Below are 13,460 nucleotides of genomic sequence, written 5' to 3'. Positions count from 1 at the left end.
ATGATAGTGGGCTTGCTGACCTTATCTCCTTATTTTACAAGAATCAACATTGCTAGGTATTAAGAACACCAAATTTTAAATGTAATGCAGAAGTAATAGACCGAGATAGATGAAATTACCACGACAATACCCCAACCAAATTTTTGTTGGTAGGGAATAAACTAAAGAAAAGGAAGGAAATGCAGGAAGAAAGGCAGTGGGAGGCAGATCCGTTTAAAAGGTAGGAGGAAATGAACAGGAAGTAAAGAAACAAAGGTGGAAAAGAAGAGGAGAGAAAAGGACTGAGAAAAGAAACCAAAGGAATCAAGGAAGAAAGAAGAAGTATGTGAAAAAAGACAAGGGAGGAAACGTAGTAGGAGGGAAGGAGACATAATCATGTTGTGGATGTAAATCTCAGTGAAATTAGAGAAAGCTGAATCCTCCTGCAATGCATGTTATTCAATAAACATTTCCTTAATTTGCATTTAATTTGCATTTTTATCAGTGTGTGTCTCTCCATCTCGGTTTGGTTGTGTCTTTTAATGAGGCCTGTTTAAGTAAAGGTTAACTGAACTGTACTCGAGTAAGAGTACTCAGTTACTCCACAGCTCTGGTGTCAGGTGTCAGGGCCTCCACTGGCCAGGCGGTCCAGGGTGGGGGGAGGTGAGAGGGTCTAACTTTAGGAGGCTGTGTCAGAGCGGTCGGAGTCGGCTTCAGAGGAGCACCTTTCAGACAGAGGTAGGAAAACACACTCACTCTCAGACACACACACTGACACAGGTAGGAGATGTTTTCTATGCAGCTGAAGTCCTGTTTATTATTTCTGAATTTTCACACATCTGATCTGATCTGAGAGCAGCTCTTCCTCTGCTGCTGTTTAAGGCTCAGAGCTGTTAGGTCTCAACACTGCTGTGAGGCCTGCAGGCTGAGGCAGCTGTCACCGCCTTAAAAATAGACTTGCTGGAAGGCCTCAGCTCACACACACACACACACACACACACACACACACACACACACACACACACACACACACACACACTTATAGCAACATGAGGCTCTGTCTGATTGCTTAGTATCTTAGTCATGGCTGCCTGTTGTTGACCCTTACTGACTGTCGATCAATATAACTGAAAGAATATTTGGTGTTTTGACTTATTTCAGCTGTAATCACAGCTGAGAGAAAAACAAGAAGAAAGAATCAGACTTCTTAAATCTTAATCTGACCTCCCCTCAGGCTGATTATTAATCACTGTCACTGACATAAACTCAAGCTACATATGTTGAGCTTAATGAGAGCAGGGCAATTAGAAATCTGAGTTTTCCTTTTCTGTTTAACACCATCAATTCCACTTAGAGCCAGTCAGTGTTTATGCAAGTATTAAAACCAAGTATCATGTAGACTAGTACTGTGCAATGCTGTATATTTTGATGTTGATCCAATATTGTCAATACTGCCAATAACTGCACAGATACCGATTTGTAGATATAACTTCATGTAGCTAATGTAGGGGAGAGGAGTGTGTCTGAACACATAATGACCACTGTGATTTTTTACTTTTCTCTATAATTAGTTAACACATCAAAACTGTCATGGTTAGCACTGGCAAACTGTGGGAACGGGGAAAAATGGGACCACAAATGCAGGACTCTTCAATGAAATCAATACATTTATTTACAGTGAAGTAAATAATCACACAAAAATAAATCCCTGTGCACCCCAGACTCCCGTGCCGTGTCTTCCTCCCAGTGTCTGTGCTCTGTGTCCTCACTTCCAAGTGTCCACGCACCCCGTGCTTGCTGCCCTCTCGTTTCCACGTTCCCCGTGAGAAATAACAGAGGCAGACTTTAGACACGTTCAAACTGTGGCTGGCTTACACTCACTAATATGTTGAAAACACTGATGGGTAGTCACACAACAATCCAGCGTCGGAGAGAGCTCCGCCACACTCCTAAGTAGCTCCTCCGACGAGCCTTGATCAGCTGCAGGTGTGTGTGTGGTCATTTCCTCAGGTGTGGCCAGCCACCTTGCAGGGCACACCTGCCAGGCCTGAAGACTCCTGTAAACTGGTGCTCCCAAATTCAACCGCATCCAGACATGCAAGCAGTGAGAATGAGGGACAGCAGCACCAAATATGCATATGTCCATCAACTATTTGAGAACTGGAACTAACACGGCTTTCTGCATTTCATGTTCTGGGTTTTTTTGTGTGTGTTTGTTTTTTGTAGACCTGGAATTAAAATGTGTCTGTTCCTAAAGGACTGTGGGTCTACTTCTGTAGTTTAAATCTGCGATACGGTTTAATTAAAATAGACATGACAGGTCATATTTTTTATAGTGCATGATTGAGGAAATATTTATTTTCAGTGTCCTTTTCTTTGTGCTGTTGTTTTGTCCATCAATAAACTTAAGTTAAAGATTATTAAACAGTGAAATACTGCTCACAAATTCATGCAACTTCATTAGTACAGTCACTTTAGTACAGTGCAAAAAATTTTTTTGTCCTTTTTGTGATATTTTACGTGCAATCAAATTATTGTGATAGAACAATATCTTTATAATAATTTAGCTTAATTTTGACCAAATATAGTCTAATTTAATGTTAATTAAAGTTGAAATTTATTAAGAAAATAAGTTACAAATTTTGATCTTTTAAAAAAATCATGTTTCTGTTTTGTTTGTTTTTTTTCCATTAAACTTTGGCATTAACTCAGATGACAATGCTGAACTGTTGACAAAAATATAGACTTAGCATCATATTAAATGTCTGGTGTCACACTTTTGTCAAGACGTTTTAGAGAGTACTCATGTACGTGTTATTCATTTATTTAAATTGATCTATAAAATAGTGAAAACATCGCACAAGTTACAGGAAAAAAGTTGAGAGTCAGTGAGGATGAAGTATGCTTTTATTTTGTTGATGTCTCTAAAGAGAAAAACAGCACAATTATTTATTTTCTTCTGTCAGTAGGGATCCAGGTTCATCAGAGGCAAGGGAAGGAGGCATATTGGTTGCCATGGCGTCGGCCAATGAACATGGAGAGCGAGGTGATCAGATGGTGCCTGATGGAAAGGAAGAAGAGGAGGAGAAGAGCGTCCGTGGAGTCCAATCTCATTACCTTCGCTGTCCCTCCCCAAAGTAAGAGCCAAGTTTTAAACACAGAACACCAGACTCAGGTTTACTGACTGGGAAATTAACAGATTCTGTCAAACATGAAAACACTGCACAATTCCTGCTTCAGTGTTCAAAATTTAAATCAAATCTTCCATTTTCACAGGTTTTGTATCACTGCAAAACTATTACTGTGTAGTTTCCCTGTAAAATGTTCGCTTTACCCCATTTAAATGCATTTACACTTCTTTGACACGTTATTAGGTACACCTGTTTAATTCAATTCCATTCCATTATATTTATACAGCACCAAATCACAACAACAGTTGCTTCAAGTCGCTGTAAGGTGAACTACAATAATACATAGAGAGAAAACCCCAACAATCATATGAACCCCTAGCAATCATTGGACTGTGGGAAGGAAAAATTCCCTTTTCTCCTCAGAGAGGAGCGGCTGTCTAATGTGACCTGCAGATTTGCTTATTAACACAAATATCTGATCAGCCAACCCCACAAGTGTAACTCCGTGCAGCCACGCTCAAGACGACATGCTGAACTTCAAACTGAGCATCAGAATGAGCATGAGGGAGGAGAGGAATTAAGTGATTTTGAAAATAGCACTGCTGATTTACTGGGATTTTTCTACATAACTATCTCAGGGGTTTTTCAGACAGAGCAAAAATGCCTTGTTGATGTCAGAAGTCCGAAGAGAATGATCAAACTGCTTTGAGCTGATAGGAAAGCAACCATAACTTAGATAACCACTTGTTACCACCAAGATATGTGGAGGAGAATTTCTGAATGCACAACATGTCGAACCTTGAAGCAGATCGACTACAGCAGCAGGAGACCACACTGTGAACCACAGAGGACTGGAAAAATGTTGCCTGGTCTGATGACACTGATTTCTGCCATGACATTCAGATCTCGATCCAACAGAGCACTTTTGAGATGTGGTGGAACGGGAGATTCTCACCATGGTCCAAAGATGTCTTAAGTAATTCATTACACATGAAAAAATAAGAGCTATAAATATGTATGCCATATTTAGCTTGTTTCCTGTTTTACAAATCTCTTTTTAATGCGTGTTTCCTTCTCGTACAAACAGCTTGGAGCCATGGTTAATGGCTTAAATTGAAGAAGTTACATATACAATAAAATATGTGTGCCTTAAATTATTTAATGTAATTTGTGCATGAAAATTAAGGACGTTAAGCCCACTTTGATGTGAAAAACCTTCTGTTTCACATTGAATCCCGCTAAAAAAAATACTATAAAACTGAGACCACAAAGTGAAATGAAGATTTGGCAGTACTGTATTTTAATTCCACCTTTTTGTGCTGTGATATGTGGAGCCCCGATTAAACTGAAAAGCAAATTAGAAATAAATCAGAATAGTAGAGTTTATTTTTGTTCATAAGTGATGAAACTTGTGTTTTTTCATCCTCTGTAAAGAAAAAACAAAGTATGAACGCAGCTGTGGTTTCAGTGAATAACTGTGGTTTGGATAGCTGTTATACCCCCAGTGTGAGGGTGTAAAATCAGTTGTAAACTACAGTTTTTACACGGAAGGTGGTGCTACATAGAACATCTCTCATGAATGCTGCAGTAGATTTAAAACTTGTGAAAGTCAAACCAAATTTTCATGTCTGATTTCAGTTTTTTCTTTTGATTGTATTTTAAAGTAAATGTACTTCTGACATTTGCAGCAGGAAGGTCCTCTGTATACGTCGCCTCCAACTCCTTGTTCATCACTTTAGCTCAATCCACCTGCAGTTAAAATAAAGCACCTCTTTGAAGTGTCTCACATTCCTCTAGAGGTCTGGTTTCCAAGCTCCTGCTTAGCTCTTATGGGACTGTAATGGAATTACACAACGCTTATATCCTTTTTTAGTTTTTCTACATTTTGGTGTAAATGAAATGTGCAAGAATTCAAAAACAAAAACTGGGTGGACTAGTTTCAGTTTATTTTGGATTTTCTCTTATCCACACAGGGTAAAAAGCCTCTGCCATAATTCTCACTGTATGTTCGACCAGTCTTCAGCCCTAACTACATTTATAAGCTTTGTCAAAATGGAAAGTTTTAAGCCCAATCTTAAAAATTTCATGCTGGCAAAGATAAACCCAGCAGCAGAGGCTAATCAATGAGGTTAATGGGCCTTGGCCTTGTAAAGTAAAAAGACAATGCAGAATCTTTAGCTCTACATTAAAAGATGTAAATGTCTGTTTATATTTCAGTCTGTTTATATACTTTTGACTATGTGGATTACAGAAATAAATAAATAATAAATAAATTCAAACTTCTGCACCCGAGTTTTAAAGTCATAAATATGTATGCTGTACAATTGTTAAAATAAACAATTAAAATATCAAAATCACCACCACATTCATAAGTCCATGTGAGCTTCTGATCATGGCTGTGAATAATAGATGTTGAAGATTGTGTCACTGTTCTGCAACCTTGATGGGTGAACTGGAGCTCTTTTCTTGTCTCAGCTAACATATTTCTATCACATTCTTTAGATTCCAGAAAATACATTTAAATGGTAAAATGGTAAATGGCCTGCATTTGTATAGCGCTTTTCTAGTCCATAGGACCCCAAAGCGCTTCACACTACATTCAGTCATTCACCCATTCACACACACATTCACACACTGGCGATAGCAAGCTACATTGTAGCCACAGCTGCCCTGGGGCGCACTTTAGTTATTTAGTTCAGCATAACCTTAAAATACAAAAGTTGCATTCTTCAAGAAGTACTTCTACAATGTCTAAATCAACCTCACTGTAGTTGATGGAGGAGCTCTTGATCAGACTGAGAAAACTTTATAAAGCCATTTAGATTAATTAAACCAAGTGAACCTTTTCTCATTCAGAAATGACATCAAAGAATTCAAAAGTCAGAAGGGTGCCTCAGCCTCATTTTATAAACTCATGCATTAACTACATTTAACACAATCAACATTTCAGTGCAAGCTGACGCATTAGGCTCTTATTTTCAGTCACGCAGCGCTCATGAATAATAACCTCTCTGTCTGTGCCTCCCAGTTTCTCCATGACCTCAGAGTCCAGGTTTTCCATGATCTCTGGGTCTGACGCTGAGAGCATCTTCATGGAGCCCATCCACCTCTCATCAGCCATCGCTGCCAAGAAGATCATCAACGAGGGTGAGACGACACAGGAAAGAGGCTCAAGCTGCCCTTTACATATTTTATTGAGATTCTAAACAAGCTGCTGTTAATCACATTTTCTTAGAAAACTTCTGCTGCCTTGCTTCAGCATGATGTGTAAGTCTGATCTCCAGATCAGACTTACTTATAAAGTAAACAGGCCTAACAAAGCCCTCAAGTAGAGAAATATCAGAGCTTCTGGGTGGATTTTATATGCACTTGGAACGAGTAAAACACCTGGCCAATGAATCCAGATGTGCAGATATTTATTTTTAAAAAGAGAAGACCAACAGGATAATCAGACTTAATCCAAAATGTAATCCGCAGCAGAATAATGATCATCTGCAGAGGAATGGTTTATTTGAAGAGTTTCAGTCAGGTTTCAGAGCTCAGCACAGCACAGAAACAGCTTTAGTTACAAATGATCTTCTTATGGCCTCTGACAGTGGACTCATCTCTGTGCTTGTCCTGCTAGACCTTAGTGCAACATTCGATACTGTCGACCATAATATCCTATTAGAGCGATTAGAACATGCTGTAGGTATTACAGGTACTGCACTGCAGTGGTTTGTATCAGGGTTTTAATAGTTTTGCAATTTTCATTAGTTTTTATTTTTATTTAGTTTTGACTTCAGATTTTCAATTTTATATCAGTTTTAATTAGTTTTTACCAATTGTTTGCTAGTTTAGTTTAGTTTTTATTTTTTTGAAAATCCTTAGTTTCAGTTTAGTTTTGATTAGTTTCAGTTATAGTTTTAGTTGTGTTTGCAATAATTAAGTGTAACAAAATCCCAGTTTCATCATATCAGTCATTCTCTTCTGCTTATCCTTGGGTATGTTGCTATTCCAGCTACCATACCCTGCACTCTGGACAGGTCGCCTGTCTGTCGCAGGGCTAACACGCAGAGACAGACAACTCACATTCCCACCAATGGGTTCTTTAAATAAATAAATAAATAAATTAGGGCAGATGAACAACCATTGATACCAGGCAAATATAAAATTTATATCTTGGCCCCAATGAGACTATTAACTCTTGCAGCACCGGGTGTTCGTAATTTTGGTTCAAGTGAATTGATAAACCTTTTGAAGGCAATTGACTCACACAGTTATGTAGATATCCCCGTCCTGTTGTCTCGGGATGCATCACGCTGCCCTGCCTGGGGTTAGCTTCTGTTTTCTGGGGATGAGGTTTGAGTGTGCTCCCTTCTCAAGGTAAGCTAGGTTAGCCTTCTTGTGTGAGCTTTTCAAGTGCACTTTAAGGTTTGTGGGATTTTTTTCCCCTTTAGAAATGTCCCTCATAATTTGTCTCTTTCCACTACAAGACACTTGCTTTATCCAAAACACAGTCATATTCAAAGTAATCCCAAATTGGACTCTGGTGCTTTCTCCCGACTTTTCCTGACATGATTACGCGTGGACGGAGCAGCAACACAGACGACTCGACTAACGTACTGCCACCTGCTGGCATATTGAGACACAGCAAGAAAAAAATCTGGAAACTAAACTTCATTTTCACCCTTGACTATTGTATGACACACACACATCTACGAAAACTAAACACATTTTTGCTATAAATTCAGTTAATTTTAGTTAGTTTTGTGAACACTCATTACAGTTTTAGTTAGTTTTCCTTTTTTTGTTTTTATTTTTATTTCCGTTAACGAAAATGTTTTTTCACTTCTAGTTTTCGTTATTTCGTTAGTTTTCGTTAACGATAATAACCTTGGTTTGTATCATATCTATCTAATAGACTCCAATTTGTTCATGTAAATGGAGAGTCCTCTTCACACCCTGAGGTTAATTATGGAGTTCCACAGGGTTCAGTGCTAGGACCAATTCTGTTTACATTATACATGCTTCCCCTAGGCAGCATCATTAGAAGACATAGCATAAAATTTCACTGCAATGCAGTTGACACCCAGCTCTATCTGTCCATGAAGCCAGATGACACACACCAATTAGTTAAACTGCAGGAATGTCTTAAAGACATAAAGACCTGGATGGCCGCTAACTTTCTGCTTCTTAATTCAGATAAAACTGAGGTTATTGTACTCGGCCATGAAAAGCCTAGAAATATGGTATCTAACCAGATTCTTACTCTGGATGGCATTACCTTGGCCTCCAGTAATGCTGTGAGGAACCTTGGAGTCATTTTTGACCAGGACATGTCCTTCAATGCACATATTAAACAAATATGTAAGACTGCGTTCTTCCATTTGCGCAACATCTCTAAAATTAGAAATATCCTGTCTCAGAGTGACGCTGAAAAACTAGTTCATGCATTTATTACTTCCAGGCTGGACTACTGTAATTCATTATTATCAGGATGTCCAAAATACTCACTGAAAAGCCTTCAGCTAATCCAAAATGCTGCAGCAAGAGTCCTGACAGGGACTAGAAAGAGAGAGCATATTTCTCCTGTTTTGGCTTCCCTTCATTGGCTTCCTGTTAAATCCAGAATTGAATTCAAAATCCTGCTCCTCACATACAAGGTCTTAAATAATCAGGCCCCATCTTATCTTAATGACCTTGTAGTACCATATCACCCTATTAGAGCACTTCGCTCTCGCTCTGCAGGCCTACTTGTTGTTCCTAGAGTATTTAAAAGTAGAATGGGAGGCAGAGCCTTCAGTTTTCAGGCCCCTCTTCTGTGGAACCAGCTTCCAGTTTGGATTCGGGAGACAGACACTATCTCTACTTTCAAGATTAGGCTTAAAACTTTCCTTTTTGCTAAAGCATATAGTTAGGGCTGGACCAGGTGACCCTGAATCCTCCCTTAGTTATGCTGCAATAGATGTAGGCTGCCGGGGGATTCCCATGATGCATTGAGTTTTTCCTTTCCAGTCACCTTTCTCACTCACTATGTATTAACAGACCTCTCTGCATTGAATCATATCTGTTATTAACCTCTGTCTCTCTTCCACAGCATGTCTTTTATCTTGTCTTCCTTCTCTCACCCCAACCGGTCACAGCAGATGGCCGCCCCTCCCTGAGCCTGGATCTGCTGGAGGTTTCTTCCTGTTAAAAGGGAGTTTTTCCTTCCCACTGTCGCCAAAGTGCTTGCTCATAGGGGGTCATATGATTGTTGGGTTTTTCTCTCTATCTAGCGCCTTGAGGCGACTTTTGTTGTGCTTTGGCGCTATATAAATAAAATTGAATTGAATTGAAGTGAATTCACACAGAAGCTTCCTTCACTTAATAACAAATAAACAAAAATGGCAAAAAATATAAATATATCATAAACTATTGATGAAAAGTACAGAGCAGACATCAGATGCCTGTTTACAGGCTAAATAAAGAAATAAAATAAAATCAGCTTTTATATCATGATTCCTCACCAGCCTTAATCTGAAATTTGATTTGTATTTGCAAAGCTCTGGGGGGATTCTAACTGATTAATAATAAACCACAATCAGATGAATTTCTCTGTTCTTTGTCCAGCCGTACTGAACTTTTAAAAGTCATCCAAGGGCAGATGAGCACTGCGCAGGGGTCAGACTCTGTCGCTCTTCACTCCTCATTCATATGCAGTGTGTCAAGCAATGAAGACTAATGTGGCTCAACAGTCTTCAATCACAGCCAATCCACGTTTTGCTCCTTCATCTTGTTACATGGAGATGCAATCCACTGGAATGAGGAAATTAGCTTAATGTGATGCATGACAGATTCGTGGCTTCATCAAATTTCTCCTCTTAAGTTGGACTGCATTAAAGGCAGCCTAATGATCAAAACGGGTTTCATCTGCAGGGAGGAAGATGACCGCTGATGAGGACAGCTGCAGTGACCTGTTTCTGCATTAATGGCATGCTTCTTTTGAAGCTGCGCACACATTAAACCCCTGTATGTCCTTTAGGAGTGGCATAGCTGTTATGATTTCACAGGGGAGTGGGGCTAAACGCAGGAGCTCTGAACAAAAGCTTCTTAATCCTAAGCTGATTCATCTTCACAATAAACCATAAAAGGATAAATTCCAGGAAGGTTCAAATACTCCAAACTAAACATGAATCTAAGAAATAAGAGCAGCCAACAGGGGCATGGGGGAAAAACGTAGTACAAGAAACCATCAGAGAAATCACATGCAGCAGAGCAGAAATATAAAAGAAAGTAAAGAGAACTAAACTGCAGGAAATAAAACAACCAAAGGCAAATTACCAAAATAAGGTCGGAAGTAGCAACAGAGACAATCAAGGAAGACGCAAAACAAATTACCAAACATAACAGTTGGAGTAATTTTACACTCAAAATTTTTGATCCTAAATACGTGGATTTGTTCTGTAGCATACCTGAAGATGTTCATCTCGCAACCTCCTCATCCTGTCTTCTGTGTCACACAGACTTCTTACATTAATTTCTTAATATAATACAACGAAATCAATCAAGAATCCATCATATTTATTACTATCTTACCTCCTCAGAGTTGCCACATCGAGGCGTGCGGTCTGAGTCCATCCCAGAGTCCATGTTGGAAACCGCTGAGCAGCTGATGGTGGAAGATCTCTACAACCGTGTCAGGGACATGATCGATGACCGCAGCCCCTACAACACACCCTGTGTGCTGGACATCCAGAGAGCCATGGTGCAGGACCGCCTAGAGGCTCCCATCAATCCCGTGGATGAGGTGTGGCCCAACATCTTCATTGCCGAAAAGTGAGTCGGTGCATTCTCGTTTTGTTTAAATTATTTTTCCACAAGTCATCATAGAGGATTATTCTTAGTTCCAGACCATAGGCACAGATATTTTAGAAGACAAATCTGTGCTAGAAGATGAACTTCAGTTCAACTTCAGATTTCAGTAAGGGTTCACAGAAAGTTCTGTTACATTTTTATGGATTTTGAATGGTTTTGCAAATTTTCTTGCTTTCATGGCAAGTACCCATCAGACGAAATGGCACAAGATTCAAAAATGTATAAAAATTCTCATAATTTCCTTTCTTTAATCTTATAGTGGATAGCTGGAAATGAATAGCTAGAGAAATCCTTCCAAATATGAGACAAATTCCACCTCATCATTCACTTGAAACAGACTTTCCTCTTCTAATTGATTTTATAAATCCCATTTTCTGATCTGTCTGCGATAAACAAGTAATCTGCACAAACAGTCCTAACTCGTCTACTTGACAGCTTGTTCCAGAGGTTTTGTGTAAATCAAGCTGTCTTTATTGGTGAATTTATCCAACCATTTTTTTTGGTCTATTAAAAATCCAAAAAGTGCTCAGATAAATGTTCCGTGTTAACTGAAACAACCTTGGTAGCTGATGAATATTGTGTGATGTGGTTGAAAGCTCCAGAACAGGGTGATAGATGGCTGATTCCAAAGTTTATTTCCCTGCTCTTCTCCAGAGTGTGATGTTCCTCAGGTTTCATTTTCTGCAGAGGCTTTTTAGTAAAGCTGTTTGCTTGAACGTTTGGATGGGTCATTTTACACACAGTAAGACAGATCCCCCCCCCCCCCAGGTCTGTTGCAGTGAATAAGGCCCGTCTGAAGCGAATAGGCATCACACACATCCTGAACACAGCTCACGGTACAGGAGTCTACACCAACGAGTCGTTTTACGCCGGCATGAACATTAAGTACATGGGCATTGAAGTAGACGACTTCCCTGATGCTGACATCTCGGTGCACTTTAGACCCACCGCCGAATTCTTGGACGATGCTCTGCTGACGCACAAAGGTAGGATTTGGTTCATCTCCTCTGAAATCTGTGTTTGCTGTTGTGGTGAAGAGTTCAGAGTACATCACTGAACACTAATCAACTCCGCTGGTAAGATTTATTGACAAATTAGAAGTAAATAATACACAGAGGAGAATTTGGTATGCATCTCTCCCTTCTATTATTTTTGTTTATTCACGCCTCTTGCCAAAAAACCACACTGAGTAAATCATGTTAAAAGGCTGACTGGTGATGTTAGCACAACTGGAAACCCACAGGGGTGATGCCTTTTCATAGTTGGAAAGTCTGTTTCTATTTTTTCATGAATGAGAAGAATAACAACAAAGAAAACAAGCAATCCATAGCAACATCCATACATAAAATTGTCTCCAGAGGAAAATAAGAGACCAAGCAGAACAAACAGAACTGAGAATAAAACAAAAACTGCATGGTTCACAAAACTGACCAGATTTGAATCATGACAAAATTCATTGACTAGAGAAATTAGAAATTAGATAAGAAATTAAATCCCCTTTATTTCTGGTGGTATTTGGTTGTGTGTGGATTCAAGTCAAAGGACATATTGTATTTCTGGGATTTACAAAGCCCTTGGAGAGGGGCAGTAACACACTGAAGTGACAGATGTCTGTTCCCAAATGTGGTAGTGGTTGTGAGGACCTTGGTAGCTACAACTCCTTCTGAAACAATGTGTGGTTGGGAGCAGAATTATGGTTGCTCAGCCTTAGAAGCTGGCATGGCAACTTGGGGGAAAACCTTTTATGAGATATTTGTTTCTTGTTCAATAGGGAACAATCTGTCTTATAAACAGCCCAATCTAACCCCCTTTCTGAGATGCATAGGTTAAAGATAAATCCAAACAGTGTTGGGGTACATAGCATAGGGTTTGAGGTCTTGCGCCAGCATGCTAGAAAGATCAGTATCTCCTATATGTCGACTGTAGGCATGAATGAATAGTGGAAAAAATACAAAGTTTTGGAGTCCATCTATTATTTGTTAAACAAAAAGAACCAGAGTATGTTTAAAGAGTCTCATTTTTTTTTCACCAAGTTTAAGATGATCACTTATTGGTGATTTAAGACCACAAATCAGTGTTCATAAGATTTTTTTTATCTCATAAATAAATCATTATCATTATAATGATTATATATTCATACTTATGAAAGTATTTTAGCAAGAATGTCATGTAGTACAATTACATTTATGATATAAACACCAATAAATCATCATAAGAGGTTTTATTTCTTTGCAAACAGACCTTTGCAGTTGGGTTAGCTTCAGCTCGAAAATTTACTTTAAAGGAACAAATCAACCATTTGGCAGAGTATATTTTTGGAAAATTATTTGACCCTTAAAAAAGTTGTTTGTTTTTTTTTAAGTTATCATGTTTCTTAAATCTGTTCACTAAAGCATCTGACACTTATATAAAAGCCATATCAAAACAAATATATCTGACGTTGATATTTTCCTCACAGAGAGTCTACATTTCTTGCATTCTTTAGTCATTGCTAACTTCCTGTGAGGAAGC

At 38.9% G+C, this 13,460-nt stretch overlaps 1 protein-coding gene across 3 annotated transcripts in view; it reads left to right on the top strand.

Annotated features, from left to right (window-relative positions):
* Nucleotides 1–680: 680 nt before the first annotated feature.
* dusp27 (dual specificity phosphatase 27) overlaps nucleotides 681–13,460 on the top strand; it is a 29,627-nt gene continuing 16,847 nt past the window's right edge. The window contains exons 1-5 of one of the 3 annotated variants that reach the window (XM_082525648.1): nucleotides 681–717; nucleotides 2,949–3,116; nucleotides 6,139–6,257; nucleotides 10,679–10,910; nucleotides 11,718–11,935. In XM_082525648.1, the coding sequence (XP_082381774.1) occupies nucleotides 2,995–3,116; nucleotides 6,139–6,257; nucleotides 10,679–10,910; nucleotides 11,718–11,935 (691 nt within the window). In that variant the 5' untranslated portion in view covers nucleotides 681–717; nucleotides 2,949–2,994. Of the gene's footprint in view, nucleotides 718–2,040; nucleotides 2,084–2,945; nucleotides 3,117–6,138; nucleotides 6,258–10,678; nucleotides 10,911–11,717; nucleotides 11,936–13,460 lie in introns of those variants that run through there. The other 2 variants (XM_082525647.1, XM_082525649.1) reach the window with 2 other exon arrangements.

This window comes from Aulonocara stuartgranti, assembly GCF_965226115.1.
Source record: "Aulonocara stuartgranti genome assembly, chromosome: 23".
In the NCBI taxonomy this organism is placed as follows: Eukaryota; Metazoa; Chordata; class Actinopteri; order Cichliformes; family Cichlidae; genus Aulonocara; species Aulonocara stuartgranti.
Note: the sequence above shows the minus strand (reverse complement) of the source record. Positions and strands in the feature narration are given on the sequence as shown.